This window comes from Podarcis gaigeae (assembly GCF_964106915.1).
Source record: "Podarcis gaigeae genome assembly, chromosome: 16".
Lineage (NCBI taxonomy): Eukaryota > Metazoa > Chordata > Lepidosauria > Squamata > Lacertidae > Podarcis > Podarcis gaigeae.
The window spans coordinates 11,216,323-11,231,383 of record NC_139693.1 but is presented as its reverse complement, the minus strand read 5'-3'; the positions used below and the strand labels follow the sequence as shown (position 1 = coordinate 11,231,383).

At 49.0% G+C, this 15,061-nt stretch overlaps 1 protein-coding gene across 2 annotated transcripts; it reads right to left on the bottom strand.

The window, feature by feature from the left end:
- Positions 1-14,086, bottom strand: TOMM40L (translocase of outer mitochondrial membrane 40 like). 2 transcript variants are annotated; one of them, XM_083716061.1, is made up of 9 exons: positions 13,355-14,086; positions 11,311-11,378; positions 9,905-9,997; positions 8,940-9,041; positions 6,796-6,901; positions 3,377-3,499; positions 2,117-2,193; positions 1,923-2,025; positions 1-789 (listed from the first exon to the last, which is right to left on the bottom strand). In XM_083716061.1, exons 1-9 carry the CDS (start codon positions 13,458-13,460, stop codon positions 650-652), a joined length of 918 nt encoding a protein of 305 aa, XP_083572187.1. In that variant the 5' UTR covers positions 13,461-14,086; the 3' UTR covers positions 1-649. The 2 variants fall into 2 exon arrangements, with proteins under 2 accessions (XP_083572187.1, XP_083572188.1); XM_083716062.1 differs by having other exon boundaries at positions 11,311-11,375.
- Positions 14,087-15,061: the final 975 nt, after the last annotated feature.

Below are 15,061 nucleotides of genomic sequence, written 5' to 3'. Positions count from 1 at the left end.
TTTTTGAGGGGGGGGTGGGATGTCCCCAGCATGATTTTAATTATATTCCAAGCCATCACTACACAGAAGCCACAGCCCTTGCCCTCATCACAGTCCCAGGCAAGGGGAGTGGCACGATGCCCACATGCATGCCACCCTCTTCAAAATTCAGAGTTTGGGGCCAGAACTGACGTGGTGATGGCATCGATTCCCAGTTCCTCAAGGGAACACCATGATCCTCCAAGCCCCAGCAAATGAAGGCATCTGTCCTTCCACGAGCCCCCTGCCCCGTCACCCACACCATAACACCTGCCACGGAGTTTATGCCTTGCATGATCTGGAAGAAATCAATACATGGTCATGTTTTCGGAGGAGAGCGCATCTCCCTCCCTGCCACACCAATAACATTAAATGTCCTGGAGACAAAAAAAATTAAATAAAAATCTGTGGACCTCCTCAAGGCAGGGCTGTGATGCAGGCACGCTGAGAGGATGCTGGGGCCCCCAAATCATCGCTACCCCACTGCAGAAGTCTGTGGTGAAGTGCCCCACTCTGCCCACACAAAACACACAGACACAAGGACAGAACGGGGGTCCCCTCTGACCAAGCAGCTTCGCAAAATCAAGTCCTACTGCCTGGCACAGTCGAGAGAGATGGATCTTCAGGGCGCTCAGCCCACGATGATGCTGAAGCCGCAATGGAACCGGTTCTTCCAGTGGTTGAGGAAGGCGCCCAAGGCCAGGGTGACGGGCAGAGGGGGGAGCTTCTTCTCCAGGACAGCCCCCACACACCAGCTACTGTCCAGGAAGCCTAGAAAGGGAAAGAGGGGGCACATTTTGGGTAGGTTTAAATATTTACAAACTCTAATTTGATATATATATATATATATATATATATATTTTTTTTTAAAAAAAGGATAATAAGGCAGCAGGGCCCTATGGGAAAATATAGTATTACTACAATAGGGTTGCCATACGTATGGAATTTCCCAGACATAGTATGGTACTCGGAAACAGTGTCCGGGTGGAAATCACTGCAATGTCTGGGGAAATCCGGACTTAGGCAACCCGTGTTGGAAGAGTCGAATTTGGCGAATTTCCTTAAAAATAGCTCAGAAACTTCATTTTGTTGTTGGTAAGATTTTGGAAATATGGCAACCCTATTAACTATAACATCAATAAAGATTGGGCGGTAAAACACACACACACACAGAGAGAGAGAGAGAGAGAGAGAGAGAGAGAGAGAGAGAGAGAGAGAGAAACTATGCCTCAACTGTATGGTTTTTAAAAGGTGCCTCAAAGAAAGCAGGGTGGACTTCTGCTGGCCTTCACAGAGGAGGTCCTGTCACGCTAGGAAGATGCCAATAGCAGCCACCCAGTTTACAATTCCCCACTGCCGGAACTTCTCAAGCAAGCTGCTAAGATGCAGTCTATCTCCGCTCTTAAAAGTCTGGCCAGTTTTTCTCAGACTCCGCTGGATGGCCTTGAGAGCCCCCAAGCTTGGCTTCAGGAGAGCCTCACACTCAGGGAAGACGTCCAAGATGGGACATCTCTCTGACAATCCGCTTAACCTTTCCCGGGATTCAGCTCCTGGCTTCCTCAATCACCAGCCCTTCTCCTCCAGCTCAGACATTTCTTGAGGGGCGATTTTGCCCTCTTCATGTTGCTTGGAGTCATCTAGCTGCAACCTCCTGATCTCTTTTCCCCTCATCTCCTCAGGATGTTCCTGTCCCGTTCCCCCCCCCCCCATGACACCTCCACAGGGCTCACGACAGATGAGAACGCAGGTTCCCTATCCCTGCCAAACTCATTTCCTGCCACAGGAAGACAGGCAATGGCGGATGAAGGAAGGGCTTATGGGAAGCAGGGCCTGTGGCAGGAAGGTTCAGGCATTTGATCACACTCTGGCCTCGCACAGGGAGGGGGTCCCAGCCCCTCACTCACCTCTGAAAACCATGTTGGCCTGTGGCAGCGTGAGCTGATATCCAAAGGCAAAGCTCGTGTCTTGCAGCCGAGTGTTGGCCTCAAATTCTACCCCGACCTGGATCTGTTGAGGGGGAGAAATCAAGAGGTCAAACTTGGCCAAAGAAAAAGTGGGCAATGGGTGGGGGCGCCGAAGAAACTCCTTTTTGACTCACCTGGTCATTGGCACGGTGATAATAGCTGGCGTGAGCCCCGCCATAGCCAAGGTTCAGGGTGGCTATCCATTTGAGGGCTACAGAAAAGGGGGGGGGAATAGACACAGCACAAAGGAACACATTGAAATTCATGGACCCCAATGAGGGTTTTTTGGGGGGAGCAGATTTGTGTGGCTTAATGACATCTTTGTAACAACACCTCTATCCTGTCTCTATTCTAGAGTGTGCCAGATTAGGGAGTGTTAAGACTACGCAGACACTTCTTAACACAGTTTTCCTGGCTGCAAGATTCCACTTGAACCGTTATACAGTTTTCCAGGGAAATCAAAATATCTGCTGTCAGACTGGACTGCTGTTTTGAGGAAGGGAGAGTAGAATCCTTAGAAAAAAAGGAGAGAGGGTAGATCCCTTTTCCTTGCTTCTCCTTCCACCTTCCTTCAGAAAGTAAAACACATTTATTTCACTAAGGGTGTTGAGAATTGTTAGGAGATGCCACCCCCACCCCCCGGTGTTCCCCTCACAGAGCTACATCCCAGAATTCCCTGGGAAGAGGTATTGATTATTAAGCCATCCTGGGGTTTATGGCTCTGTGAGGGGAATAGCTCTCAGCTCCCTTAGCGAACTACAGTTCCCAAGATTCCTTGGGTGCCAGTAATTAAACATGACTGTTTGGAAGAGGTACAAATGTGTTTTAAAGGTATGGTGTGGATGTGGCCATCAACTGGGAGGCCACAGGTTTCTTCATCCCTGCTCTCATATTCATTCATATATATGTATGTCTGAAGCTGGATTATTCACAGTATCTCCCAGACGCAAAGGAAGAAGGGAAAAATTTAGCAGCCATAAACTGATTCTGCCCTTGATACTAAGACTCGGACACAGAGAAGCATTTGGACACGCAGGCTTCCTCCTGCCACATCCTGAAACAGGAAAGTCTGAGGGCAACTGAGAAATGAGCCTTTCTGCAAGTGTTTCAATCAGCTCTGGTGTGGGGAACCTTTCGCCATCCCGATGTTGGCTGGACTACAACTCCCATCAGCCCCAGTCAGCATGGCCAGGGACCAGGGATGATGGGCGCTGTAGTTCAGCAACACCTGGAGGGCTGAAGGTTTTTCATGCCGATCACATCTGATGCTGAATCGGGCAATATCAAGAAGCTGCTCTTTGAAGAATCATGATGGAAAATAGAGGCCAAGTATGTGGGGGACCAGCGCCTGCCCCTCGAGTCACACCCCAAACCTTCAACGAAAAGAAACCAACCTGTGTACTTCCCAGCAAGCGTGACAATGGCCCCCTCTTCCCCCGGCCGCCGGTGGTACACCATTTCCCCGCCAAGGACTAACCGCGAAGTGATGCTCTGCAGGAAGTGTGCCACGACAATGACTGCAATGAAGGAAGAGCAAGTCAGTGTCCCCTCCCCAAAAAAGACTTGCAAGCAGCTGCAAAATAACCAACACCCTTTGGAGAAGAGCTGTGGCTTAGTGGTAGCACATCTGCTTTGCATACAGGTCCAATCCCCAGGATCTCCAGGCAGAGCAGGACTGGGAGAAATCACTGCCTGGAATCCTGGAGAGCCACTGCCAGTCAGTGCAGGCAGTATGGAGCTAGATGGACCTGTGGCCTGACTCAGTATCAGCCAGGTTCCTGTGTCCCCTTCCAGACTGAGCTAAGCAAGTGTTGGGGCAGCTACAGCAGAGATGGGCAAGCTCTTGGCCTCCAGATCTTGCTGAGCTTCCAATTTTCCCCTTATCGCTAGCCATGCTGGCCAGGGCCGATGGAAGTAGAAACAAATAAAATCTGTGAATAATGGGAGGGAAGTGTATTGAACCTGGGGAAGTAGATAGTGACTGGTCTGTTTTGTGAAAAGGGAACTGAAAACAAGGGAGACTAGGAGATTTTTTTCTGGGTGCTTGTGAGGTTTGTAAAACTCGGATATTATGAATGAGAAGATATTATTGAGGAAATATGATTTAAAATTACATTTAATGATTTATATGGACAGATTAGCTCTACTTGCTTAAGTGGGAAAATAGAAAAAAGTCTAAGCAGGAATTGAACATGCAGAGTCAATGGAAATAGCAATGGATGGGCAAGTATTATAAATCAAGAAAAACATTTTTTACTGTGAGCAGCAAAGAAGGGTTGGAAAAGAAGCTGGGGCTGATGGGAGTTGTAATCCAGCACCAAAGGTTCCACATGCCTGCTCTGTTGGTCACACCAACTTTGGTCCATCAGCATGGACAGAGGGAACTTTTTCTAGTCCGAAGGCAACCTCCCAAGAGCTGTCACATGCCAGCGACAGGCAGGCCAGAGGCCAAAGTAGACAAAGCAATGCATGCAAATTTGTACTTTGCACAGCAGGCAACCTTCTAAACACACAAACACCTCTCTACCTCCTCCACCCAGGCAAGCCAAGAGGCATTATCTGAGTTCAAGGGCATGATCTAGCTAGGCAAAAACACCTGGGTGGGGGGACAGCAGGGCCAGAGAGGGCTGTGGTCTGGGCAGAGTTTTGAGCAGAGCCTGGGAAGTTCGTTTTAAAAAGGAACTAGTTCAAGTTCAACATGTCCGAAAAGGAACTTAATTCCAGTTCATGTCTGTCCCTCAATGAAACAACCTTCAACAACGTTCAGTAGTTCATTCAACTGATCCAGGGCAATTTCCCTGTTCTCACACCCAGCGTTCAAAATGCTACAAGCAGCCATGCTGAAATTTAATGGAAACTTAAGGTGTTTTTAATTGTGGCTGCTTTTACAATGCTTTTACCTGGAACTGCTTTGAGAGGTTTTCAACTGTTGCTGTTTTTAAGAACGTTTTACTTTCTTCCAGAATGTTTTTGCTTGATCTTTGTTTTTATTTGTTTATTAGATTTATTTATTAGATCTATACCCTCATTAAGATCTCAGGGCGGTTCACAGAGCAAAAATACAGGATAAAAACATGAAAAATAAGTAAAACGAAACAGCGAAACAATAACCTCCCCCTTTCCCACAGACGGATTCAAAAGGCTGTAGAATATTAATCCATTTTTAAATTGTGCAAATGCATTTGCCTCGGCTCCTTGGGAGAGGAAGAGTGGGACAGGAATTCAATAAAGAAATAAAATAACACACTAGTCAGGAGTTGAGGACAGAAGCAAATTTGTCCCACCCAGGGGGGCAACTGCTAGACTGCTACTCTACCCCTCTCCAGGCATTGCTGTGGGCCACAAAGAAGCCATGATGTTCTTGCTTAGAAGCTGTTAGAAGCTGCCACCAGGAGACATAGGGCCTCTCACTGTCTAGCAGGCCCTACATTACATGGTAGAAACTCCATCCTTCTCTAGGGTTGGTTGCTAAGCAACACAGCAGCTGTGGGAGAGTCGCCCCCTCTAGTGGTCATTCGAGGGAAACATTGGTCTTGGGGGCTCCCTCCCATTCTAGGCCTCCAAATGTCTTTTCTTTCTTTTTTTTAACTACATTTATTTACCACCTTTTCCTCCAAGATGGTTTACATGGTTCTCTTTTTCCCATCTTAACCTCACAACAATCCCTGTGAGGTAAGTTAGGCTGAAAGACACTGACTGGTCCAAGGTGACCTACAAGAGTAGGACTAGCCACCTGAGAAACAGTTTCTATCCAAATGCGATTTTGGTTTTAAACGCAGTGTAAGGTAGTCTCTATGTGAGCATATTGTACTCAATTATGGGGTATCAGAGTTTTTAGGGGCTAACCAGGCTGGGATAGTTGGGATAGCAGGCTTGTTGGTTTTTGAATGTCTGGTGTAGATTTTTTTCATTTTCGTTTTCAATTTCGTTGTTCTATATGGGACAATGACAAGAAAGATTATCATATCATAAGTGAGCTTCGTGCCCAGTGGGGATTCAAACCCTGACCTCCCAGGTCTTAGTCCAACACTCTTAACCACTACACCAGGGTTTCCCAAACTAGGGTCTCCAGCTGTCTTTGGACTACAGTTCCCATCATCCCTGACCAGTGGCCGTGCAAGGTTGGGATGATGGGAATTGTAGTCCAAAAACAGCTGGAGACGCACATTTGGGAAACCCTGCATTGTGTCCTATTTATTCTCCATTCATCCAGAGTCTGGCTCCCTCTCACTGCCTGCCTGCCTGCCTGCCTCCCTCCCCATTATGTCAGCCTCTCTCTCTGCCTGCTCTCTACATTTGTACAGTACAGGCAACTCTCCATTTGTGCACATTCAAGGCACACATGACCACAAACATGTGCATCACGCGAACCCAGAAGGGGCAAAAATGGCCCCCAAAAGAGCCCCAAAATGGCTCAAAAACAGCGCCTAGCAATCCCACAAGCCTTTGCAAGTGCAATCCCATGAGCCTTTGCACTGACCGTTGAGGCCAATGGAGAGTTGGGAGTCTGTGGAAGGAGGCTGGGAAATAGCAACTGCGGCGCTTGCAGGCTTTTCCCAATTGTGTTCCCAATATATGTGATTTCACTTAAATGTGTGGTGCTTCAAAACATAACCACTGCGTAAACGGAGAGTTGCCTGTATCTATCTATGCACATGTGAACACACACACACACACACTTGTATATTTTCCTGGACAAGCTGCCAACCAAAGAACTATGATATTTTTTTCCCCAGAGAGGAGCAGGCAGGATGCAGACAAGCCTACGGCAATTGCAAAAGGTTGCCAAGATGGCAGACGGGCACTCACTCACTCGACTCGCTGATCAAGTCAGGGTTGCCCAGCGTCAGGGTGGCAGTGTAGTCATCTCCCCGGTACTCGGTATCAAACTGCCAAGTCACGAATTTGGACTGCTGAGTCTGGAACACAAAAAAGTTGGGGGGGGGGAGGACGGGAACAGGGTTGGGCATGGACTATTTCTCAAAACGGGGGACGCAGGTGGCGCTGTGGGTTAAAGCCTCAGCGCCTAGGACTTGCCGATCGAAAGGTCGGCGGTTCGAATCCCTGCGGCGGGGTGCGCTCCCGCTGCTCGGTCCCAGCGCCTGCCAACCTAGCAGTTCGAAAGCACCTCCGGGTGCAAGTAGATAAATAGGGACCGCTTACCAGCGGGAAGGTAAACGGCGTTTCCGTGTGCGGCTCTGGCTCGCCAGAGCAGCAATGTCACGCTGGCCACGTGACCCGGAAGTGTCTCCGGACAGCGCTGGCCCCTGGCCTCTTGAGTGAGATGGGCGCACAACCCCAGAGTCTGTCAAGACTAGCCCGTACGGGCAGGGGTACCTTTACCTTTACCTTTTATTTCTCAAAACGAGTTTACAGCCTAGTTCTCAGAGATGCAAAAGCTCCCAAGGGGCTGTAGGTCAGGGCTGCAGGGGTGGAGGGCACATGTTAGAGGAGGCTGATCCATTAGGGCAAATGGGGCACTGACCCACCTATCTCGTCTGCCCACCCCCGCAGCTCTCACCTGCCTGCCTTACCAACCACCAGTCCAGGAGGTGACAGTACAGTGGTACCTCTGGTTATGTACTTAATTCGTTCCGGAGGTCTGTTCTTAACCTGAAACTGTTCTTAACCTGGAGCACCACTTTAGCTAATGGGGCCTCCTGCTGCCGCTGTGCCACCGGAGCACGGTTTCTGTTCTCATGCTAAAGAAAAGTTCTTAACCTGAGGTACTATTTCTGGGTTAGCAGAGCCTGTGAACTGAAGCGTCTGTAACCTGAAGTGTCTGTAACCCGAAGTACCACTGTATGGCCAGCCAGCTTCCCCTCTCCTTAGTCTCAGTGTTGCCACTTACAGAACTCAACAGCAAGGAGGAGGGTGGTTGCAAAACTAGAATTATTTGGCTCTGCCTGTCTTTAGCTCTGGCGCCACCCACTGTTGGGCTCCATGGCTTCCGCCCTACCAGCCCCAACAGGTACCAGCCAAATGCTGCTGGGCTCCGATTCCCATCAATCCCAATCCACAATATCTGGAGGGCCCCAGGTTTCCAGTCCCCTGATTTAAAGCCTCTTCCACCTCTCAGACAGGATGCCGTTGTTTTTTTTGTTTTGGTTTTTTTTAACTTAAAATGATTTTTTATTCATAACAAACTTAATAATGCTAACACATTGGCATTTGGCAATAAGAAAAGTTCCTTTAGAAACACAGTTTACAAGGACTCATAATCTAGTCTCTAGAAACTTGCTATAACATGAGATAATAATAATAGGTGTAAATATTAACGTGACAAAGCCTCAGAGGCGTGTGAGATGCTACCTCTTTCTTTCTTTATTTAGGATTCATTTTTATTTAGAAAAATATTTGCGTACTACCAATTCATAAACAATATACATAGTGTAAAACGCCATTAAAAACGGGGCGGGGGGAGATAAAAAGGTAAAGGGACCCCTGACCATTAGGTCCAGTCGTGACCGACTCTGGGGTTGCGGCGCTCATCTCGCTTTATTGGCCGAGGGAGCCGGCGTACAGCTTCCGGGTCATGTGGCCAGCAGGACTAAGCCGCTTCTGGCGAGCCAGAGCAGCGCACCGAAACGCCATTTACCTTCCTGCCGGAGCGGTACCTATTTATCTACTTGCACTTTGATGTGCTTTTGAACTGCTAGGTTGGCAGGAGCTGGGACTGAGCAACGGGAGCTCACACCGTCACGGGGATTCGAACCACCGACCTTCCGATCAGCAAGTCCTAGGCTCTGTGGTTTAACCCACAGCGCCAACCGCGTCCCTGGGGGGGAGATAGGATGGTTTCTTTAAAAATTAACCATTGCATAGGCCTGTTGATTGCCATCGAACACTCAAAAAATATACGCTGACGAGTTTTCAGCCTGGCAATACCAAAAGCATTAAGATCCTGCCTTCAAGCCCATTGGCCTCAGACCCAAACACTCCCTGTGTAGTTTTTACCTGGAATACAGCTTTTGTCCGTATCCGCTCAGCCAATAGGTGGAGCACCTGAGCGTTGAGGCTCCCAGCATTATTAATGTCTCCAATCAGCGTTGGGAAGGCCTATGATGGAAGCAGGGAGAAGGTAAGCAGACCCAATGGCCCATCTCGTCTCGCCGTGGCCAAGCACTGAAATTTAGCACCAAAGCAGCACCTGAGCTAGAGAACAGTCTTCCCACCTGTGTGCTCCAGCAACTGGCATTCAAAGGAAGGAAGACTGAATGAGTTAGAAACCCATGCTCAAGAGAGAAGATGGTGCATAGATGCTGCCATTCCCCCCCCCCCTTCCACCTTATTCAAGATGGCGTCAGGGTGAGCAAAGGTATCATTCTGGAAGCATCTCTGCCTCTGCAGAGGTGGTGACTAAGCAGCAGGCTGGAAGGAAGGAAAGAGATGCAGCTTTTTCTTTGGGGGAGTGGGAATTTTGGGTAGAACATATTTATTTCACTTTTAACTTGTATATTGCCTTTCCATACACAAGGAGGCTTACAGCAACAGAATATACACACCTTATAGTAATCTTATCCAATACAGAAAGTCATAATGAAACATAACTTCAAAAGTAATATTCAATAATCGATTAGAATATAATAGCACACAATAAAATTAATTCTCAAAACACCAGCAAATAATAATTAAATATAAAATTGGGGGACTGGGCAACCTGTGGCTTCAAGGAATGACCCTGAGTTCAAGTTCCACCTTGGGCAAAAGATTCCTCTAAATCAGGAAAAAGGCCCAAATTTTGTCATCTTTCCTCACGGGGGAGTTGCTCCAACTCCTAGATCGTTTTTAAAAATAAACTTTTATTAACACTTTTCACAAGCCCCCTAAGACCACATATCTAGAACCATGTTGCTGTTTTCAGCTCTTTCCCCACTTGTCACAACCCCACCCGCCAGGAAAAAAATTAATGCTTTGCTCACTTCCGTGGGGCTCAACTGCTGGTCTCCCACATACGTTGTATTGAGATGATAACTTGATTGTCCAATTGTGCTCATGTGAATAGTATGGGTCACCTGGAAGAAGGAAAAAAGATGCACTCCGTTGATGGAAGAGTGTCTTATTGTCTTTGAGAAATGAACACCATGATCCAGCAGACAGCTCATACTCCAGGTTTGGGAGCTCTGGGATCTGTAAGGCTGGGTGCCAGGGTGTTTGCAGATACCAAGATAATTGCTGGTCAGCACAAAAATACAGGTAGCACAGAAGTATGTTTTAGCATAGGTGGTCCCATCACACAGAACCTATTGTACAGTAAAGTTTTATCTGATTCGTTGGGTTGCAATGGAAAACAGATCCCCCCCTCCTATTATTCCAAAAAGAAACTCTCTGGAGAATTCCTTTGAGGAATCCATCCCTATTTTTTGTTGGCATCCATCTGTCTCAAGAGACAATGGAGTGGACCTCCAGGGGTGAAATCTAAGCACTGCGTTAGCAGCACTGAAGTGGTCTCCCAGGGTGTAAGTCTCTGCAGTGTGTATGGGGGTCCTGGGCTGCCCAGATAATTAATTAAATAATAATAATAATAATAATAATTTATTTGTACCCCACCCATCTGGCTGGGTTTCTCCAGCCACTCTGGGCGGCTTCCATAGAAACCAAAAATACACTAAAATATCACACATTAAAAACTTCCCTGAACAGGGCTGCCTTAAGATGTCTTCTGAATGTCAGGTAGACCCTCCTCTCTGCCTTGCTGATGTGGTCCAAAGGAAAGCAGAACGAGACGTCTGGCACCAGCTTGGCTGCAGGAGTTGCTGGAGGGAGGCGTAAAAGGCGCCATCCAACCGTAGGGATGCTATTCCGGATTTCTGTAGGGTTTACCCCATCGCTTTTTTTTCTCCCGAAGATAGTGGAGGTTTAGGATCAGAGGTTTCCTTCTCCCATTGGACCCACTTTTTGTCCCGTCCTCTCAATCCTTCAGAGCCTGTCTTTGCATGCAGGGGAAGCCCCTAACACATTGAGGATTTGAAACCCATCGGCTCCCCTCACTTGTTTAGTTGCCAGGGTGTGGCCGCTGTCGCATGCTGACAGCTTCTGGGAGCCACAGGTGAGATTTGAGTGCAGGCTGGGGACCAAAGGTGGACAAAAACTGCCCCAGAAAGAGCATGACGTGTGTGTCCCCCCCCCCAGAGGCACTACCCCTCCCCTTACACCTTACAGGGAGCAATATGGTAAATATTGAACAATATTTCCCGCTTCCCCCTTTTGCCTGCAAACCAGACGCTGTTCCGCTATGCCACAGCGCTCCCCCTGGGAGCTGGACCCATTTCTCCACTTTATATGACTAAAAACAACCAGAATGATTAATAGCGGCAAGGGTACGCACCTGAAAATGGCTGGTGAGGGATTTATTAATGATAAGCTTGACTCCTTCTGTCTGCTGGGGGAAGACTTCTGGAACAGAGGTAAGGAGGGAGAAGAGAGACAGAAGCAGTATTTAAGCTTACAAAATGAAGAATATGAATAAATCCAGGAATTCCTAGACCAGAGATGGAGAACTTCAGCTCCAAGGGCCAGATGCGGCCCTCCAGTCCTCTCTACCTGGCCCTTGGCCCTCTCCCCAGGCCACACCCCTCTTGAGTCCTGCTTCACCCCCTCCTTGAGCGTTTTTTTCTGACTGGAATGCATCCTTGAACTCCCTTTATGCCTCCTACATGCCTGGATGGGGGATGGAAGTGTGTGTGAGCACATGGAGAAGCTAGTCAATTGTCCAAAGGCAAATTGTGAGGTTTCTGCATGCACAGATCTCTCCAACCTCCACCCAGCAGGCAAGAGGAATGATCATAGCTCAAGGACACATTTCTAGAGGATTATTACTAGTAGTAGTAGTAGTAGTGGGGACGCAGGTGGCGCTGTGGGTTAAAGCCTCAGTGCCTAGGACTTGCTGATTGAAAGGTCGGCGGTTCGAATCCCTGCGGCGGGGTGCGCTCCCGCTGCTCGGTCCCAGCGCCTGCCAACCTAGCAGTTCGAAAGCACCTCCGGGTTCAAGTAGATAAATAGGGACCGCTTACTAGCGGGAAGGTAAACGGCGTTTCCGTGTGCAGCTCTGGCTCGCCAGATGCAGCTTTGTCACGCTGGCCACGTGACCCGGAAGTGTCTCCAGACAGCGCTGGCCCCTGGCCTCTTGAGTGAGATGGGCACACAACCCCAGAGTCTGTCAAGACTGGCCCGTACGGGCAGGGGTACCTTTACCTTTACCTTTTTAGTAGTAGTAGTAGTAGTAGTACCCTGCCCAATTGACTGGGTTGCAGCAGCCACGCTGGGTGGCTTCCAGCATATATACAAAACATTATACAGTACTTAAAAAAAAACACTTCCCTATAAAGGGCTGCCTTCAGATGTCTTTTAAAAGTCAGATAGTGTTTATTTCCTTGACATCTGATGGGAGGGCGTTGCACAGGGTGGGCGCCACTACCAAGAAGGCCCTCTGCCTGGTTCCCTATAACCTCACTTCTCACAGTGAGGGAACCACCAGAAGCTCCTTGGAGCTGGACCTCAGTGTCCAGGCTGAAGAATGGGGGTGGAGATGCTCCTTCAGGTATACCGGGCCGAGGCTATTTAGTTCTTTAAAGTTCTGTACCAACACTTTGAATTGTGCTTGGAAACATACTGGGGGCCATTGTAGTTCTTTCAGGACCAGTGTTATATGGTCCCAGCGGCTGCTCCCAGTCCCCAGTCTAGCTGCAGCACTCTGGATTAGTTGTAGTTTCCGAGTCACCTTCAAAGGTAGAAAGCTGCCTTGTGTAGAGCCAGTATTCTGTGCACATTAACATCTCCCGGCTCTATGCGGAAGTGCTGGGGGGCTGAATCTGGGGACCTTCCACATGGAGCATAGGAATCTTCCTTATAAGTAGTCATTGTGATCCTTGTGGTTCGGTATGAATGAATTTCTCATGAATTTCAGCCGCGGGGAAGGAATGAAGAGGGAAATCATGCAGGCAACAGGGGAAGCTTCTTGGGGTCTGGTAGTGTGCAGCGACTCCTGCTCTGACTGGCAGCAGCTCTCTGGGGTCTCAGGATGGGTCTTTCCTTTCCTCTCCCCTACTGGTCCTTTTTAACTGGAGATGCCAGGGACTGAACCAGGAGTCTCCTTCATTCGAAGCAGATGCTCCACCTACAGAGCTATGGCCCTTCTGCAGCCACACAAAACTACTCAGGGAGGGTGCAGAGCGGGGCGAGGGCCAATGGAGAAGTCCGGGGGCCAAACAGAGCAGCCTGGAGGGCAGCACTTGCCCCCAGCCCCAGCTCCGAGGTTCCCCACCCCAGCAATAGACCGTCATGAGGACTAGGGGGCTGCCTGCACCAAAGGCTTCATGAGAAAGGTGAGAGCTTTGAGGAGGGATGAGGAGGAAGAGCAAACGACGGCTTACCTTTGCATTTCCGATGGAGCTCATCGAAGCTGCCCGGGTTAGCAAGCGGCTCCTTCCGATGCGCCCCCCTGCGCAGCCCAGGTATAGGGGACAGCATGTTCCCCATGGCCCTCTAGAACCAGGCTAAGAAGCTTAGCTTCGGCCCATTGGTTTGGCGTTCGTTTGCTTTTTAAGGTAGAAATCTATTTATACGAACTCTTGCGTCCCACTTCCTGCCTCTCAGTTTAAGGAAAAGAATAGAGTAACGCCAGGTTTTAAGCAGAGGAGCGCTTTAACACCAGCAGCCGCAGCCATGATAACCACTCCCAACATCCCAGGACAACTCGCTTCTTCGGATATTTATTGCCAACGAGTTAACGAAGTTTCACAAGAAGCTTGCCAGGTCAGCCACATAAAGCGGGACCTGGTTTGCGGAGTTTGCAAAGGAAGACAAAGGATATGAGGGTTCTGAGCAGGGGGAAACCTGTCCGTGCATGCTTTAGATGCTCACGAGAGGCTTCTAAAGCAAGATCTGGAGCATGCACAGAAGAAGGAGAAGCTCGGATAATTGGGCACATACACGCACACAAAACAGCAGGCAGCGTCCTGGCGAAAAGCGGGGGAAGCTTGTTGGGGGGGGGATAAGGGGCACCAGCCAAAAACTAGACTCTAGGAAGAAACCCACTCTGTGATCTTGATGGGGGCAGCCATCTTGGGCCCCCCTTGACCCCACCCGGCCTCTTCCAGGAAGCGAATTTCAGCGGTTGAAGCCTAACATGTGCTTTCAGCGGCCATGTTTGAAACGGGCACGCAACACGCATACACGCGGGCGGGGAGGAGAGGAAGCAAACAAGGGCTGTGATTGGATAGGAATGTTGCAATCGATGTTGTTGTTTCCTTCTCCCCCGCCCTGAACTGTTCTGTGATTGGGTGAAAATCTTGCAGCCTCCTTCTTCCTTCCATTCAACATTCCGAAACCGCCGCTCTTGCTTCAAGCCGCTAAATCAGGGACATCTGTGGCTCTCCAGATGTTCTTCCATCTGGGCTCCTTGGGGAGGAAGGCTAAAATCGATGGTTACTTTGGAATCTTACTTGGGATCCCTTCTGATCCCTTCTGGATCGGGCTGCAAACTTTTGCACACACTAAGCGCAACGGGTTCCCTTCGAAGGAAATGTTTACCCAGAGATTTTGCTCCTAATTGGTGTTCATCTTTTAGCTGAGTGGGAGACAACGTGTCCTTTTTATGCGATTACAGGATGAGCGCTTTTAGTTAAAAGTGCCTTGTAATCTTTTGGTGGATTTTAATCTGGTATTGTATGCTTTTGAAAAAGAAAAGTTGGGACGGGGGCGAATCTTAGTAATTTAATTTATTGACATTTATATTCCTGCATTAAGGGACGCAGGTTGCTCTGTGGGTTAAACCACAGAGCCTAGGACTTGCCGATCAGAAGGTCGGCGGTTCGAATCCCCGTGACGGGGTGAGCTCCCATTGCTCGGTCCCTGCTCCTGCCAACCTAGCAGTTCAAAAGCACGTCAAAGCGCAAGAAGACAAATAGGTACCGCTCTGGCAGGAAGGTAAATGGCGTTTCCGTGTGCTGCTCTGGTTCGCCAGAAGCGGCTTAGTCATGCTGGCCACGTGACCCGGAAGCTGTACACCAGCTCCCTCGGCCAATAAAGCGAGATGAGCGCCACAACCCCAGAGTCGGCCACGACTGGACCTAATGGTC